The sequence below is a fragment of the Coffea arabica genome, chromosome 2e, assembly GCF_036785885.1.
Source record: "Coffea arabica cultivar ET-39 chromosome 2e, Coffea Arabica ET-39 HiFi, whole genome shotgun sequence".
NCBI classification, from domain to species: domain Eukaryota; kingdom Viridiplantae; phylum Streptophyta; class Magnoliopsida; order Gentianales; family Rubiaceae; genus Coffea; species Coffea arabica.
The window spans coordinates 14,573,946-14,592,754 of record NC_092313.1 but is presented as its reverse complement, the minus strand read 5'-3'; the positions used below and the strand labels follow the sequence as shown (position 1 = coordinate 14,592,754).

At 40.1% G+C, this 18,809-nt stretch overlaps 1 protein-coding gene across 3 annotated transcripts; it reads left to right on the top strand.

Annotated features, from left to right (window-relative positions):
- Positions 1-5,018: 5,018 nt before the first annotated feature.
- Positions 5,019-13,177, top strand: LOC113729156 (long chain acyl-CoA synthetase 1-like). 3 transcript variants are annotated; one of them, XM_027253480.2, is made up of 19 exons: positions 5,019-5,257; positions 5,435-5,498; positions 6,322-6,411; positions 6,586-6,642; positions 6,794-6,842; positions 7,506-7,582; positions 7,689-7,728; positions 7,838-7,932; positions 8,887-9,054; positions 9,316-9,426; positions 9,754-9,841; positions 9,927-9,993; positions 10,110-10,185; positions 10,607-10,724; positions 11,493-11,738; positions 11,818-11,957; positions 12,054-12,236; positions 12,678-12,797; positions 12,939-13,177. In XM_027253480.2, exons 1-19 carry the CDS (start codon positions 5,112-5,114, stop codon positions 12,984-12,986), a joined length of 1,983 nt encoding a protein of 660 aa, XP_027109281.1. In that variant the 5' UTR covers positions 5,019-5,111; the 3' UTR covers positions 12,987-13,177. The 3 variants fall into 3 exon arrangements, with proteins under 3 accessions (XP_027109281.1, XP_071935241.1, XP_071935242.1); XM_072079140.1 differs by lacking the exons at positions 7,506-7,582; positions 7,689-7,728; XM_072079141.1 differs by lacking the exons at positions 7,506-7,582; positions 7,689-7,728 and having other exon boundaries at positions 5,195-5,332.
- The last annotated feature ends 5,632 nt before the right edge of the window (positions 13,178-18,809 follow it).

The window sequence follows — 18,809 nt, the reverse complement described above, 5'->3', positions numbered from 1 at the left end:
TAGAATGCTTCTGTTCTAATATAGGATGGGCCATGGCCAAAGTAGCATTGATTTTGCCAGGTTTTCGGTTTTTCCTCATTGAATTGAATACCTGATTTTTATTTTGCTGGTGCATTTTTTTTCGGTTTAAATGTTTAAATGTTTGTAGGACCTCAAAATATTTATAATTATAAGAACAAAGCTCTCAAATCAATTTACAAGCAAAATAATCACGAAATAAAAGCTTTCTTATATTTTTGTAAAAGAACGACTGCAGAAATAAGACGAAATACAAGTCGAGGCCACAAATGATAAATGGTAAATGACGCAAATTAAAGCTAGGTGATAATTCTCTAATACGAGAAATATCGATATAAGGTCTTTATATAGTAATTGGACTGTACAGTAACTAACAAATCATATATGGACTTATTTACTAGTTTCCTAAACAAAACAAACTAAATAATTAAAGGACTTAGTTTAAATATCCTACATTGCCCCTTTAAACCAATGGCCTTGTTTGGCAGACAAGTTTTTTGCTAAGTTTGTCTGCTATAAGTTTTTGAAAAATTTTAACTACAATAACCTCAAAAAACTTTTCAAAATTTTTAAACTATATACTTTAAAATATTAAAAAAAAAACACTTCAAAAAATTTTTAAAAAATTTCTACAGTAAGTTATAGTAAAATTTTAGACAAATACCTAAAAAACTTACTTGTCAAACGGGGCCAATATTTTTAATTGCACCATGCCTAGCATCTTCTTCAACTTGAGAAACAGCTCCATGTTCCATGTTCAACTTAATCTTTGCTCTTGCAATATTCAATGGTAATCTCTTAATCTCGAACTAGTTCACGAATAAAATAAAACTTGATGTCAATGTGCTTGTTTCTTCCATAAAATACTAGATTATTTGACAATTCAATAAAAGATTTGCTATCGCAATAGATTTTGGTAGGATTAATTTGCTTGTGTCGTAGAAAATCGAGCATTCTTCTTAACCATAATGCTTGAGCAGCACTATATGTACATGCCATATACTCTGCCTCGACTATGGATAATGCTACTACTTGTTATTCTTAGAGGATCAAGAAAATAGTTAATTAGTTACTAACGTGCCATTTCAAAGAGACTAATTAGTTAATTAGCACTGTATGCACATGCTATTTCAAAGAGACTAATTCACAGCAAGCAACAAAAAATAAAATAAAATCATGCAAGCGAATGAAACTTTGAGGTTACTAGTAGAAGACTTGGAGAAAAAGAATGAAAATCTGAAGAAATTGTCTGAAGAAACAAAATTGTAGCATGTAAATTAAAAAAAGCTGAATGGAAGTAGGAAAAAAATGAATAAGATGATGTTGTTCAATGTTATGATGATAACAGTGATTGTATATATGCCCCTTAACAACAGTGGAAGTTGTTATTTATTACCTTTATGCTGTTGTAAAAACAGTAAAAAAACACAACAAATTTTAAGGCACAAGACATATAAAAAACACAACAAATTTTAAGGCACAAATTTCTGTAAGAAAAAAAAATTTGTTTTGTGTTTACTTGTTGTTATGTTAGTATTTAGATGTGTTATTTTAGTGTCTATATTTATTGTAATAGCGACTACACTGTACCTTGAAGTTGCCATTGGAAATTGTAGAGACCATGATCCCAATATAACGATCCCGAGTTCTTCCGTCCATCAACCATTGGATCCATCACAAGAGAATGCCTTTCGGATCAAGATTCTCTATAGTTGTCAGCGGCAATTATATAATACAGTGTAAATACTACCAGAACAAAGGCGGACACTAAAACAATAAATGTAAACACCAACATAAGAACATGTAAATAACACAGCAAATTTTTCATACTAAAATTTGTGCTAAAAATTTATTGTGTTAGTGTCTAAATTTATTACTCCCTCCCTTCCTATTTAAATGACTCCAACCCATTGTTCCCTTTTATCTGTCCTTTTATTATATCAAGAAAGCATTTATGAACTTTTTTCCAAATTTACACTTATTTATATTCTCAACTCTCTTGAGTCGGGATTATAAGAAATCAAATGCAGTGTTTGTAGTATTAAACATAAAAGTAGTTAAAAATATGAAAGATAAAAGGTAGTTTTGGAAAGTCAGGTAAAATTTTTATTAAATTATATAAATTAACTAATTTTCTTAATTTAAGGGGTTCGGTTATTCAAGTCAATTAAATAGGAACGGATTGCAGAGGTTAAATAACTAACTATAGCACACTAACTAACTAACTAACTCAAATGCACACCAAATTATAGCGATAGTACTTTATTATCAACATAGGGTATGCTAGTGTTTACATTGCATGGTACAATTTACCAATGACAATTGAGCTGGCGCTGTTGTACAAGAAACTAGAGCTAAATGTGGGAAAAAAAAAAAAGTAAGGGAGCCGAATCAGGATATCCTTCATTTTCATAGAGAAAATTGCAGTTTTGTTCCTAATGTTTAACACGTGAGATTTTAGTTTTTAGAGTTTTAACTAAAGAAAATTTAGTCCCTAATATTTAGCACTTGTGCAGTTTTAGTGCTTGAAGTTTTGGCAAGAACAGATCTAGCCACCACTATATCTAATTTAAAGCAGATTTAGGATATTTGAAGAATTTTGTCTAATTGTTGATAAAATTTAGTCACCTGCAGGCACGTGTCTGTTAAATTGAACTTGAAAATAAAGTGGCAAAGTAGCGACTAACTTTAAATAACAAGATTGAGGACTAATATGGTCTCGTTTGACAAATGAGTTTTTTGGGTGTTTGTCTAAAACTTTACTGTAACTTATAGTAGAAGTTTTTTAAAAAATTTTTGAAATGTGTAAATTTTTGAATATTTTAAAATGTATAGTTTAAAAATTTTGAGAAGTTTTTTGAGATTACTATAGTTAAAGTTTTTAAAAAACTTGTAGCAGACAAACTTGGCAAAAAACTCAAGTGCCAAACAGGGCCATAGAGTTCACGTACTAACTAATTAATCAGTAAAATAAATTATTAAACTAGAAAATTGAAATCAATCCGAGCACCTAGTTCAATGATTTAGAACTTATTTTAACTCTCTATCCTCGTTACTCCCAAGCAAAAAACTCTAAAACTCAATTAATTTTTGCATATAATTTAACAAATATGCTTGCATGTGATTGGTTCCATAAGTAATTGAGAGAATCCGTTAATTGTACTAAATTTGCTCGAATTAGAAACATTAAGGAGCAAATTTATTTTTGTCGAAACTTTAAGGAGTTAAGTTGCACCATATACCAAATATTGGGGACCAAATTTATTTTTCTCAAAACTTTAGGAAGTAAAATTACACACATGCTAAACATTAGAGATCAAAATTTCATTTCTCCCATTTTCATGCATAAGATTATTTTTCCTTATTTAGCCTCCATTCTCAGTTACCAACTCCCTCGACAAATTACGCGTGTTGTGTCTGTTTCAATTCTAGTACAAGTTCAGCAGAAACTACGCCTGCATCATCACTATCGTATCAGCCACTCTTTATCTTCTTGCTCACTTTTTTTAGTTGAATTTTGGTTTGGTGGAAATTCCCCATATGGAAATTTTCATTTTTCCGAAATTTACTTGCGCAAAAGATTTAAAATACTCCCAAATTACCTTGATCTTTCTGTTGATTACGGCATATAATTTGTTCATTCTAGTTCTTTTGATTATGACATCTTATTAGTTATTACTGTGACAATGTGTCACCAGTCACCAGATGAAAAGGGGGAAAAAATAAGGTAAGTTGGCGATATTGCAGTTAACAAAATTCAGAGGTTATACTTATATTAGTGCACACTTTTGAGTTTAAATGGTTTTTTTTTTTTTTGTTTAATTCCTTATTTTACCGAGTTGGGTTCTCTTTTCCACTACAATAACATGGTCGGAATTGCCGTTTGTAAAACCAAAAAATAAATAACAAAAATAAAAGGGAAGTTGGCAAGATTTGGCAGGTAGGACTTGAATGTACAAATCTGAAACAAAAATCCCACCAGCTGAATTTAAAACTGACAAACTGAGCTTTCGGTCCTCCTGTCACAATTTTCAACCAAATTAGAGCATTTATTTGACTTAGGTATGGTTGAGTGTAGTTGTGTTAGATACGATTCGATTTGATTTGTTGTATTTTATCTATAATTTGATGTACAATTATAGACGCGATTATATTCATACAGTGAATTAGCGTACATACACAAATAAAATTTGTGACTACAACAACCAAATAATTACACCAAAAATTTCAGCCGCGCTTCCTTTGTCCAATTTTAATAGCACGCAAATCAACTGCTTGGCATTTGCCACGAGTTGAAACAGAATAGTCCGTTTACATAACCAAACTTTTGACAAAGACAAGAAGGGCGAAAACACTACATGGCCACAAAACTGTGGAATATAAAAAAGTTTTGGCCACTTACGTAGCATTTTTCATCTTAGCGCGGCCATCGAAATCACAAGCTCTGAATGCTAGTTGCATCTTCTTTAATTTTTTTTTAAAAAAAATCTTTTATTAATAACAAATTTGAATGATTTTAACTCCGATCATCACAGTAGGTTAGGTTAGGACAAGCGCTTGATTATAGGTTACAAGAGACATACGGATTGACATATAAACACAATCTTGATGTATCAACAACAATCAAACACGTAACTTTTATCTTTCGTAAAAAGAAGTAATCCAACCTTACTGGCTGAGTGTTCAAACCTTGTGGCTCTGGTAAGGCTTTGGTCCCTTGCCTCCCACCAAAATGCCACTCTTGTGGCTCTGCTTCAAATCCAGATGGGTGTGTTGTGCACCCGTCTGATCCGGTGGTGGTTCTGTCCCCATCGGTCCCCATAGGCTCAGTTGAGCCTCTCCCTAGATAGAGTAGGAGTAGGAGTAAGGTTGACAATTGACAAAAAAAAAAAAAAAAAAAAAAAAAAAAACCTTACTGGCTGAGCTAATTCGTACTAGCCTAGTGGCGTAGGCATCTAAATACTACATGCACACGCCACTTTTTTGCTGGACATCAGTACCATCGTGGAACTAGTCAAATAAGCTTGTGGATCCGGGCCAAAGAAATTCGTGCATTGACTTGTTTCTGGCATTCTGCAGATTACACTACAGCCATGAAGATGTTTGCAGTTAAGGTGGAAGAAGGGAGGGAAGGCCGGGACGGCCAGCCCTCGGTTGGCCCCGTATATCGAAATCTAATAGCCCGGCATGACTTTCCGCCTACTGATCCTAATTTATCCACAGCTTGGGAAATATTCAGGTGAAAAAAAAAATTACTACTCATGAATCAATGTCTAGCACCAGCATTAGTGTCATCAGTCATGCTTCTCTTATGGTATGGCTGGTCATTCTTTATCAGTTAAACTCATTCCGCAAGTACTATCTATACTCACAATACTTTTTTTTAATGTCTGGGATGGATATTGGTGTTTGACAGGGCCTCAGTTGAAAAATATCGAAGAAATAGGATGCTAGGATGGCGTGAATTTCTCAATCACCAGGTCTTCATTGATCATCTACTACCTGCCTTCTATTTTCAGTTTTCTTCTTCTTCTTGAGTGCATGCTAGTCGCACGGTGGCAGAGGGAGGACTGACCAGCAGGGGCGGTCAGCTCCCTTCTCCTAACTTTTGAGAAATTATACTTTTGCCTATAACGTTTTATAGAGTTTTATTTTAACTTTTTATTTTAGCCCCTGCAAGATTTTGTTTAACTCTCTTGCCCCACTCAACTTGATTTTGTGCTTTTTCTCTTTAAATTTATCTTTGATTGATTGACTTTCATAGTTCTTTTTGTTATTAATTTGTCGATAGAAGATTAATTTCCTGTTTTAATAACATGCAGTACTCTAAGGGTGCGCTTGATAAAATTAAATTCTAAAATCAAAATTCGTTAAGTTACTGAATTGTTAAGTATTAAATTGATATATTTGAGTGTATATTATATTAGTTGATAAGTGAATATCTTATCACTTATTTTTTTAGAGCAAATTTTGTTTAGAAAATTTAGTGTCTCTTAATTAATTCAGATATTCAATTTTTTGTTTTTAAACACAAATGAAGATGCTAAAATCTAAATCTATTAGATGTAACTGCTGAATTGGATTATCAAACAGGCTCTTAGATATTATTTTTGCACTTTTGCCCTTCATGCATTATATAAACTCTATTTAATTCAATGTGGTTTATATCTGAAACCATTTTAATAAAAATTAAAACTTTTACTTTCCAATTAACATTCTTTTAGCATAAAAGTTGCAGATTTTATATCTTAAAACAACTTCTTTCATCTGGACTTTTTTTTTTTCCTTTTTTTTTGTTTGTAGTGGGGCCCTTATGTCTGGAAAACATATGAAGAAGTTTACCAAGAAACTATCTGCGCTGGTTCAGCGCTACGAGCATGCGGAATTCAACCTGTAAGAAAGCACCAATGCTTTACTGGAGCATTTGAATTAATTTTTTCTTCTTCTGTTTGCATACTACTACAGAATCTACAAGATATATATCAATGTTCAGTTGCTCAAATAGAAATATTAGGTGTAGACATTTGCCTGAAAACATAAACTTTGGTTGGATTATGCTATTTATAGGGCGCCCGGATAGGAATCTACGGATCAAATTGTCCGCAGTGGATTGTTGCAATGGAGGTTTGTTTGAATAATCTATCTCCGTGATGAATGTGACTTTCCATTTGTTTTATTAGTATACTTTGTCTTGAGTTTATGCAGCTCTTCCATTCTATGAATACAATCTGTCGCATCCCCGAACAGTTTGAATAACTTTGAATATGCTATGCAGGCCTGCGGTTCCCAGAGTTTAATTTGTGTACCTCTCTACGATACGCTTGGTGAAGTTAATCTTCATGCTTCCATTTAAAGCTTCAGCTCATCTGCTTGGCTTAATTAATGCTTCTGTGTTCTTCCTTTCTCTCTCGCAACTTGCGATATAGAAATGTTACAGGCTATGTGACTTTGAAAGTTGCGCACTATTCTTATTCTTAACCACTAGTTCTCTCAGATCTATCAAAATTTTATCTCCTTATCCCTGTAGGTATTTGTACCCTGATTTGTAGATATTGTTGTGAATTTTCAAAATCCCAAATGATACAAAGTAACCATTTGAAAGATTATTTATATGTTTGTAAAGTTACAGTGTATGTGTTGCCACTAAAATCCATCTCTTTAACCTATATACTAAAGAAGGCTTCAGAAAATGGACTTTGAGGAGTTCTCTCCGTACTTTCAAAGTTCAATAACAATTGCTCCTGGTTTGTCAGACAAGCTGAGAGACACGAAAGAGAATGAGCATGCATGAATATGATTTCTTGGTGTTAGTAGAATTTTCAGTTAAATTCGCGTGGCATTCTACTAGCTATTTCTTTTCCTTTTTCATCCTATATCATGCAAGGCAATATAACTGAGTTGAGAAGCATGTATAGTTTGTCAATTTTTTAGATATTTGAGCTCGTAACTGCTAACGTGTTCTTTTGACTTCTCTGTTTGGGCGGCAGGACCAGGAGCTGTTGATTTTATAATAGATCATGCAGAGATTGATTTTGTTTTCATACAGGATAAGAAAGTGAAAGAAGTAAAAAGCTTATAAAACTTGACCTTTTTTTAATTTCTGTCATAAATTTAACTTATTTTAATTAACTAATAAAAACAGATCAAATGTTTCTGTTTTACCCTTGCAGCTTTTGAGTTCTGATTGCAAACATGCTCGACAACTGAAGTGCGAGTCTGCCTTTAAATTCTTGCTGTGCAATTGGAATGCATTTTCTCAAGTCATGCTTCAATCCTTCTTGTCGCACGATACTTATATTTGCTTCATTCCTTGTTGCAGTGATAATTTGCTTCACTTCATTGACAGAGGAAGAGAAGAACAGAGCAGCCTCCATTGGAGTGAAATCATATTCTTGGAACGATTTTCTTCATATGGTATGTCTCTTACTCTTTTACGCATTTTTCTTTCTATCATCAATGTAAGCTTCCTAGGCCATTACTTCAGAAAGCAAATGTCATATTTTCTTCTCACTCTTTCTTCTGGCCTGCATCTGCAAAATGTTCTGTGCACCAACCACATACACTAGCTGCATCCTTTATTCTAAGCTGTTAGCATTATTCGTTTAATTATACATCAGCATAATTTGTCAAGTTTGTTTCAGATTGTATTGAATTTTCAAGGAAAATCTCCAAAGTGTTCTGTTTGTTGACATCTGGTTATCAACATTATTAGGCTTTTAAGGAGGGACTTAACCATACTTTTGAGCTCCCCTCGTACTTTGTCTGAGCTCCCCTCGTACTTTGTCATACTTTCTCCAATTGGTCAAGTAGGTGACCTTAAGATATTCAGGTAGGACTTTTTGTTTACCACATCGTTTCCTCACATGATTTAGAATCTTAAGCTTGTATAACAAACACACTTTGATAATACATACTTTGCCTAAATTATTTCACTTAAGCAGTTAAAGCAACACATGGCCTTTTGGCCCTTCTGTGCTTAAAGTTCTTGTTATGTCGCTATATAGTAGGGGATTAGTTATGAATATAGTGCATTATTGGAATGATATTCTTCTGAGCATTTTGAATGTGTTCAAATGGTTCAAGTGTAAATTTGTAGAAGTGAAGCTGTTTTTGTTGCTGTCTTTGAGTAACTCATGTTTCAGTTTCCCAGTGTTTCAAGCCGTTATTATGGCAGGGTGGTCTTGAGTCACTCATGTTTCAGTTCCCATTGCAATAATTTTTCCCGGTCTTTAAAACTTAGATATGTCCTCTTAGGTTTTCAAGGTACTTTATGCACTCTGGATCTGTTCTTCAGTTGCCATGCATGTATGAGTAGTGTTGATATACGTAGTTCCACCTCCTAATTGAATTGTTACCCTGTTTTATTAGGGAAAAGAGAACCCCTCAGAGCTCTTGCCACCACAGCCATTTAATATCTGTACAATAATGTACACTAGTGGAACCAGTGGAAGTCCAAAAGGTGTTATATTGACTCACGAAAACATTTCAACATGCATCAGAGGAATTGATATTTTCATGGAACAATTTGAAGATAAGGTATGTAGCATCTGTTTAGCAGATCATACACGTATTCATGCTTATTATATGAAATCTTCTACTTCTTGAACACTGTATGATTTCACTTTCAAATTGCCTGGATGTTTTGCTTTGCAAAATCTACCTGTTTGCTCTTCCAGGTTGTGCATGATCCAGATATATGAATATTTGTGTCTAAATCTTTTTTCCATTTATTATTGATTCGTATCTTCCTCTTTTCTGAGCCTGTATTAATTACTTCAAGTGAAAATATGTGACCAGATGACAGTGAATGATGTGTACATATCTTTCCTCCCTCTTGCTCACATCCTTGACCGTATGATTGAGGAATACTTTTTCCACAAGGGTGCTGCTGTTGGTTACTTTCATGGGGTAAGACTTCAATCTATAGCACAGCATACTGCCATCATCTGCTTTTACTTTTAATTTTCTTGCTCAAGTAAATGATATGGTTTGACTAGAAAATGTAAAGAAAAGGTATACGAAGGTGCTGAAACACAAGCATTTAATTAACAAAAAATGGCAATCCTTTGGTTTTGTGTCGATTCCATATTTTGAAGATTATGATGTTATTAAGTTCATTTCACGTCTAATCAATACAAGCTTTTTCATAAGCAAATACTATGGTGTAGCTCTCAAACTTATGTAGTCTAAGGATGATTGACGAATAGCTAATGCTACTGCTTGTGCATCATCAAGGATATCAGTGAGCTACAGGATGATTTAATGGAGTTGAAGCCAACTTTTCTCGCAGGAGTACCTCGAGTTTTTGAAAGGGTGCGTGAAGGTAAGGAAATTTTGCTAGTCATTGATCATCTATGCATATTTTCTCGAACATTTTTAACTAGCAAATGCTGTGGCCTCTCCTGCAGGGGTTCTAAAAGCACTTGAAGAACTCAATCCAGTGAGGAGGAAAATTTTTGGCATGCTTTACAACTAGTAAATATTTTCATTAGTTGTCGTTCCTTGTTCTTCATTAAGTGGTTGTTTTGTTCATACTTCTCCCTGTAACATTTTTTACGCTGCATGCAAATTGATTTTCTGCCTCGTCTCAGCAAGCTTAAGTGGATGAAACTAGGCTACAAACAGAAAGATGCATCTCCAATAGCAGATCTTCTGGCTTTTAGGAAGGTAGTACATGTACTTTTATTCATGACTTCCAATTTTTTATGTTTTTTTTTTCAGTGAAAGAATCCTGAATGTCATGTATTTTGAATAGTATAGTTAGCATTAATCTAGCTGATTGTATAAATAATAGAAAAAAGGGAAATTAGAATGTTACAAAAAGATCTATCGCTTCCACGTTTTACTAGATTCTGCATAAGGCAGACACTAAAAAGTTGTATCTTAAGTATCTTAAGCCTTTTATCCCATGGTACTGATTTAGGACATATCTGCTTGATCCTTAATATGATTGTTGGGCAAAATTTGTTGATTTACTGTGCTATTAAGTATCTTCAAAATGGCTTCCAATCATAAAGGCAACTTCTTTTCATGGTCAAGCAAAAACAATGTGATCAATTGACTTATCTTTCTTCTTTTTGGTAATTAGGTCAAGGCCAGGTTAGGTGGCAGGGTTCGCCTAATAATTTCTGGTGGTGCACCTCTAAGCAGTGAGGTGGAAGAATTCTTGCGGGTTACCTCGTGTGCTTTTGTTTTGCAAGGCTATGGTATTCAACTTATGATTAATAGGGAGCATCTCTTCCATAGTACTAATACAGTGTTAACTTAAAGTAACAACTATCAACACTATATATTTTATGAAGGTAAAATTCTTTCCAGCTGATGAGTAGGGCTTGATTCAACTGCTTTTTTAACTTTTCAAACTGATTCAATCATCTTTGGTTTCTTTGGCTTACTGGTTTATCCTCGAACGAGTAAATAAATAGTTCTAGATTCATCCTCAAAATAGCAGCCCATGATTCCCCAATCTCAGTCTAGATAGTGCCGGCATTACTCTTGAAGTACAAATGTTTAATTGCAGAGTTTCAGTCCGAGAATGAAGATTGAACGACCAATTGGGTCAAACAAGAAAATATTTTTTAGATATTGAGTTGCCACAGATAGAAGTTTAGGGTGTGCTACTTGACAACCCTGACACATTTATTGTTGGAGATTGGCAATCCATTATGAAATTCACTGGGAAGGCGTGGTTCAAGTTGTTGCAAATATAATTAATTTGCAGGGTAGATATTTTACATGATATTGGAGAACCAAACTTTGTCTAGCTGCCAGAATTTGATGTAACTAAAATGTGCATGTACTCTTCCCGATGACTTTTGTTCATTTCTGATATATATCCTTGAAACTTGCCAATGGATATATTTAGCTCATGGCATGAAATTGTTTTAAATTTTCCAGGATCATGCAGTGAATTCACTTTTGTATCTAAATGTTTATATATCCCAGTCAGAGTGAGCGCAATTTTGTTTATCCAGGGTTAACAGAGACCAGTGGATTGGCCGCTGTTGGCTTTCCTGACGAAATGTGCTTGATCGGAACAGTTGGTTCTGCATTCGTATATAATGAAGTGCGTCTGGAGGAAGTTCCAGAAATGGGCTACTATCCATTTGGAGATCGTCCTCGTGGTGAGATTTGTGTCAGAGGGAAGATGGTTTTTGCGGGATACCACAAGAACCCAGAATTAACAAGAGAAACTATAAAAGATGGGTGGTTCCACACAGGTGATTTTTTTTTTTTTTCCTACTAGAAAGTTGTTGAACTGTATGTTTTCTTATTCATTTCATCCTCTGATGCAATCAGGTGACATAGGGGAGATGTCAGAAAATGGTGTTATAAGAATTATCGATAGAAAGAAAAATCTAATTAAGCTATCAAAGGGAGAATATGTAGCAGTTGAATATCTGGAAAAAGTTTATTGTGTTTCGCCAACAATTGAAGATGTAAGGATCAAATTTCTGGTTCATATAATCAGATTATATTCGTATTATATCTGCCCAGCCACCATGTTGAGCCTGTGTTTGATAATTCCCTGTTAGATCTGGGTCTATGGGGATAGCTTCAAGTCAATGCTGATTGCTGTTGTTGTACCAAATGAGGAGAACACGGTAAAATGGGCACGGGAAATTGGCTATCGAGATTCCTTTTCTGGATTATGTTCCCTTAACCAGCTGCAAGACTATATCCTTCAGGAGCTTAAGTCCACAGCACAGAGAAACAAGGTCATTTTTCATTTTCTGCAAACCTTGAAAAGTTAAACAATTCCCGCACCCCCATATTTTGGTTTTATATTCCTGGAATTTTAGCCTAGAACTATCTACTGGTGTTAGTCTAGTGTCTTAGAGAATGAATTTAATGTCAAACAACTTCAACACTTGTTAAGCATCTGAAAGCGGATAAATAATCTGTTTTGGTTTGAAAGAGGATGCCTTTCTGATCAATAACCAACGTGTTTAATTTTATTACTCAATTTCTTCTCTACTTCAATTTGACTGTAAACATCATCCTTCTCAGTTTACTTTGGAAAACTCAAAACGTTGTAGGATATCTCTCATTGCCTCATCCTAGATGACTATCTAGTATCTGATGGTTATATGATATTGTTTGTTGAACATAAATGAAGTATAGCATCTTTTTCAACTTCTGATCTTATACAATTTCAGCTGAGAGGCTTTGAGCATATCAAAGGAATCATTCTGGAACCCCAACCTTTTGAGCTGCAAAAAGATTTGGTGACTCCAACTTTGAAGAAGAAAAGAGATCAGTTACTTAAGCACTACAAGGTAACCTAACTCCGCTCCTCCTTGTTTTGCTTGCTTCCATGTGTTTCTTCCTAAACCAACCACTCAACATTCTTGGAAGTGGGAAAAAAACCTGCAATGATGCTATTGTTTTTTTTTTTCCTCATTTATTTTTGTTTGTAGGGGGGAATTGAGGACCTGTATAAGAAACTCGCTGCTGTTAAAAGATAGTCCATTGCGCTTTGTTGCATTACATTCCTTGGAGTTTGCAATAGGTAGCTTGCATGCTGTTAGAGCAGGAGCAATGTTCTTGACTTGTATGTAGTTTGAGCATTTTCTGTGGAATGCTTGATGCATATTACAGATGAGTGAATGACTGCTATAGATATAACAATGTTTTGAAGCAATGTTCAAGATTTGAATCGCATGTCTGGTAGTTGAGGGATGGAAACGTATGAAAAAAAGGGTGGGAGGGTAATAAATAAATAAGACTGCTATTGATATAACAACCTTGCAAAACGCAAATGTTACCTTCTTTTGGTAGAGATAGAGAAAATGGATCGATATTTTTCTTTTTTTTTAATTAAGGAAAATATGGAATTTAAGAAGTAGGAATGGGAAAGAGGGATTAGAACCCGGAATCTCTATGACCTATTTGTGAAATGGATTGATATTTTTCCTTGCCAGTTGCCGCTACATGTGAAATAGGAAGTTAAAACTTTTATCTACCTCTATATCATAGTGTATGCGCATAATTGAAACATTTCATGTCTCTTTCTTCCTTTTTATGTCATGTAAAAGTTTCATGCCTTCATGGTTAAGGGAAAATCGTCAATTTAGTCCCTAAACTTTTTTTTTCCGTCAATTTAGTCCCTATACATTATTTATAGCCAATTTAATCCCTAAACTTATATTTTGATTCCAATCAAGGAACTTAGCGGCGGCGCCACCTCATAATTTCCATCGGCTTCCAGATCTAGGAACCCAGAAGGGGTATTTTAGGGACTTCCATATTTTTCATATTTCCCTTTGACTTTCATCTTATTTCTATATGGTCTTCACCTTCAACGACACCTCCCTCTCCTCTATCACATCAGAGCGTCTACTCCGGGCTATGCAGAGCGTCTACTCCGTCCTCTGCTCCCTCAACCTCCAGGACAAGGTCTCCATCACCACTGCCCACTCCCTCGCCGTCCTCCAGACCTCCTACCTCCCCTTCGCCTGCAGGTTCCACCCGGACCTCACCCCCTGCTTGACTGCCATCCTCAACTTCCATCTCAAGACCGGCTCCCCTTTCCTCATCAATGCCTACCCCTACTTCGCCTACAAGGCCAACCCCAAGCAGGTCCCTCTGGAGTTCGTCCTTTTCCAGCCCAACTCCGGGATCGTCGATCCCGCCACCCCTACTGTATTTATTCCAGTGTAAACAATTATAATAAACCCCAGTTTCCTCGAAACTTTGTAACAAAATTAAAGAATTTCCACCTTTGCCTCCTCATCATCGGGATGAATTATGCAGAGTTATCTCCTTCAAAAGCTTGTTAAAGTGCTGGGAAGAAGATTGAGGGTGCTCACCTCGGCAACCCCGTGTGTCCGAGGTGAACTCACCTCGGCCCTCATCAGAGCTCATCCGTGTCTCGGGCATATCCCCTAAAGCGCGGCCGGATCCCTAGTCTACCGTATAGGTGACCTCGGCACCTCCACCTCAGCTGCACGCGGATGAGGTCAGGACACCTGACATCACCCAGGATCAGTGCTTTATCTGAAAAGCACTGTCGCACTTAATGGCTACTGCGAAGGACTCCTCGTCACCCTGTCCAGGCGGCTACAGTGTCAGAGTCAGGCCACCAGACAGTGAGCAGAGCCGTAATGGCAGGGCATGGGTCCCACCGACATAAGACCTCCGTCCTGCCCTCCGCTCTCACTCTATAAATACCCCACACACTCCCAACAAGTAAACACACTGTTCATTCTCATATACCATTATCTTTCTCGTTCTCATACTAACTTAATCGTCGGAGTGATACCAGGGGAGAAGCCCCGCCATCCACTTCGGACAAGCAAAGGTATACCACCTCATCTCAGAGAGGCCTGATTTAGGTCGGTCCATTTACCCACCAAAAATCACCTCTTCAATTGGCGCCGTCTGTGGGAACGAGAGCTGTTAAAATGAGATCCACGCGCTCCAGAAGCGGAAGAGTTCCCTCAACTGGGGCTGGGCAGACCTCGGGAGCCCAGCAAGATCACATCTCTGAAGAGCCAGGGTCCCAAAGGACCCAGCCCAACAATGAGGACGCCATCGCCAAGATGGCCGAATTTGTGTCGGACAACCCTAACATTTTTGAGGAGCTAAGAAGGTACCTCAAAAGGCAGGGGAAAGAAAAGGCCGAGTCTTCCAAGAGAAGGCCGACGAAGTCTCCTGAAGTGCCCTTAGGAGAGGACTCCGACGAGGGGCGTCCCTCTCGGAGTGGCTCTAGGCGCCCCTCCTCCAAGGCGACCTCGAAAATAGCCTCCATCTCCAGGGCGTTCTCCCGGGGACTGCTAGGGAAACGAGCTGAAGACCCACCTCGGCGCTCTGGAGGCCTAGCTTCTGACTACATGAGGGCTCCGCCCTTCACTGATGACATCAACGGGGAGATGGTGCCCCCAAACTTTAAGCTTCAAAACTTGCACACTTATGACGGCCGAGGTGACCCCGAGAATCACCTCCGCGCCTTCATCTCCGCATTCCGACTCTACTGCGTCCCTGACGCCGTGATTTGTCGGGCTTTCCCCATCTTCTTACATGGGACTGCCCGAAAGTGGTTCTGGAGTTTAGAGCCGGGGAGCATTTCCTCCCTGGATGAGCTGATAGACCGGTTCATCCACCGCTTTGTGTCGTCTCGACCCATAACAAAGACTTCAGCTTACCTCTTGAACCTGCAACAGGGTCAGGGCGAGTCACTTCGCTCGTACGCCCAAAGGTTCAACAAAGAGAATGTACAGATACCTGACCAGAACGAGCAGGTAACTATTGCTGCCTTCACTAACGGGTTAGTGGCAGGGATCTTCAACACCGAAATCCATCGGCACCTCCGCCGAAGAAGAAGTCACAAGGACAAGCTGCCAAGACCTCGGCGGCTAAAAGCACTCCCACCACGGCTGGCCAAAGCAGCTCGGCCACCGCGGCTACGGGGTCCACCTCGTCCGTGCCAGAGGGAGTGCCCCTTGGAGTCGTCACCGAAATCCATCGGCAGTACCCCATACACTTCGGGAGCTCTGGGAAAGAGTGGACCAGGGAATCCGAAGTGAAGATGTAAATCGCATGAAGCGAGAAACCCAAGCGTCTCGTACGGGGCTAGATCCCCGGAGGAGGAAAGACACAGGCCGAGGTGAACAAGGCCCAAGTGGCACTTCAAACCAACTCCGAGACCGCCGGAGTGTCTTCGATCGAATAGTAAAAGGCAGGTCGTCCACCTCGGACGCCGAGCTGACACCCCTCAATTCGAGCCGGACCCATGTCCTGGCTGTGATGAGGCAGAATCACCTCGGCCGCAACCCTCCCGAAATTCCGGGGAGGAGAGATAAGAGGAATTCAAACCTCTATTGCGCCTATCATCAGGATGTTGGGCACGAGACTGAAGACTGTAACGATCTGAAGCGAGAGATCGAGAATTTGATCCGGCAAGGATACCTGAAGCAATTCGTCCGCAAGGATGGAGGCTTCAACCGAAGCGTCTCCCACCGGGAGAACCGGGGCCCCCGCCGAGATGACCGGCGGGACACGAACATGCATTGCCAAGGTCCTGAAGACCGTAGGGAGGACAAGCAGCCTCCGCGCGATGGATCACCGGGCTACGGCCCCAACATCGCTGGGGTGATCAACACCATCGCGGGAGGACCAACGGGAGGAGACAGCCAGAACTCCCGGAAGCGGACCTACCGCCAGGCCAAGATGGAGGTGGCCGAGCCGAGCTCCCGGCTGTCCGAGGTCATCACCTATGGTCCCGCTGACCCCGTTCCTGCGGCCTCCAGCAATCACGAAGCTCTTGTGATTGAAGTCCTCACCAACAACTACGTAGTCAAAAAGGTCTATGTTGACCCCGGAAGCTCGGTAGACGTCTTGTACTACCGAACTTTCGAAAGTTTGAAACTGACCAGGGAGCAACTCACTCCTGTCAGAACTCCCCTCGTGGGATTCGGGGGACACGTCGTCCACCCGGAGGGCATGTTGATCCTGATGGTAACAATCGGGCGTCATCCACGCTGCCGAACTGTGCCTGTCAGTTTTGCGGTGGTCAAAGCGGACTCCCCCTACAATATGCTGATAGGCCGGCCCACGCTCAATGCCTTGAGAGCCGTATACTCCACCTACCACCTGAGCTTTAAATTCCCAACATCTGCGGGGGTGGCCGAGGTGAGCAGCGATGTGGGCGCCGCCCGGGAGTGCTATCTCGCCACCATTCAAGCAGCAGTCACACCCCGGCCCCTACCGAGGTCAGAAGAAAAGAGGCCAGCGGTCCTCTCCATTGACTGCATCGACCCTCAGAAGGCAGGAGTTCCCAACAGGCTGGAGCCCGGAGGTGAGGTGGAACAGGTGGTCTTTGATGAAGCGAAACCTGACCAAGTGGTCCAAGTAGGGGCTGGACTCCCCTCACCCCTGAAAGAAGAAATGATCTCCCTGATCAAAGACCACCGAGACGTCTTCGCGTGGTCCGCGGATGAAGTGGTCGGAGTGCCACCCGAGCTCATGACTCACCAACTCAACGTTGACCCACAGGCCCGACCTGTGCGGCAGAAGCGAAGGCACTTCGGCCCCGAACGTGGCAAGGCCATATCGGATGAGGTCGACAAGCTCCTGCCGGCCAAGATGATCCACGAGATCCAATATCCCACCTGGCTGTCCAATCCAGTCATGGTCAAAAAGGACACCGGTGGATGGAGAATCTGTGTAGATTTCACCGACCTCAATAAGGCCTGCCCCAAAGATTGCTATCCTCTGCCGAGGATAGACGCCCTCGTCGACGCGGCGATGGGGTATGAAGTCATCTGCTTCCTAGATGCCTTCAAAGGGTATCATCAAATAGGAATGGGTGAGGAGGACCAAAAGAAAACGGCGTTCTACACCGACCGAGGTACCTATTGTTATACTACCATGCCCTTTGGGCTAAAGAACGCCGGGGCGACCTACCAAAGGCTGATCAACCGACTCTTCCAGAATCAGATCGGCCGCAATGTGGATGCCTATGTGGACGACATCCTCGTCAAAAGTCTCGCCACTTCATCCTTTCTGTCAGACGTGAGGGAAGTCTTTGGTGTCCTGCGAGACTCGAGGATGAAACTGAATCCCAAGAAATGCGTCTTCGGCGTCACCTCGGGAAAATTCTTGGGGTATCTGGTTTCCCACCGGGGAATTGAGGCCAACCCCGACAAGGTGAAGGCCATTCAGGACATGTCCCCACCTCGGAACATCCGAGAAGTCCAACGGCTAAATGGACGCCTGGCCGCGCTGAATCGCTTCCTGTCCCAATCAGCTGAGAAAGCTCTGCCCTTCTTTAAGGTGCTCAAGAAGGCTGATCAGTTTGCCTGGACGGAAGAGTGTCAGGCTGCTTTCGACAAACTGAAGCAATACCTCCATCACCTACCCACTCTCGCTTCACCTCGGCCCGAGGAGAAGCTCTACCTCTACCTCTCCGCAGCCGACGAGGCTGTCAGCGCTGTTCTTATCCGGAATGAGGGCACCCAAGTGCCAGTCTACTATGTCAGCCGAGCTCTCCGCGGACCGGAGACTCGATAGACTCAGGTGGAAAAACTGGTGCTGGGGCTAGTCCACGCCGCTCGGCGGCTGAAACCCTATTTCTTGGATCATCCCATATCCGTCAGGACCGACCAGTCTCTCCGACAGATACTGGTTCGACCCGAGGCCTCCGGGCGCCTCACCAAATGGGCCGTCGAGTTAGGGGAGTACGACCTGTCGTATGAGCCGCGCACCGCCATAAAAGCTCAAGCTTTAGCCGACTTCTTGGCCGAGCTCACCTTCACGGAAGGTCCAGAGTCCACCTCTGCCTTTGCCGA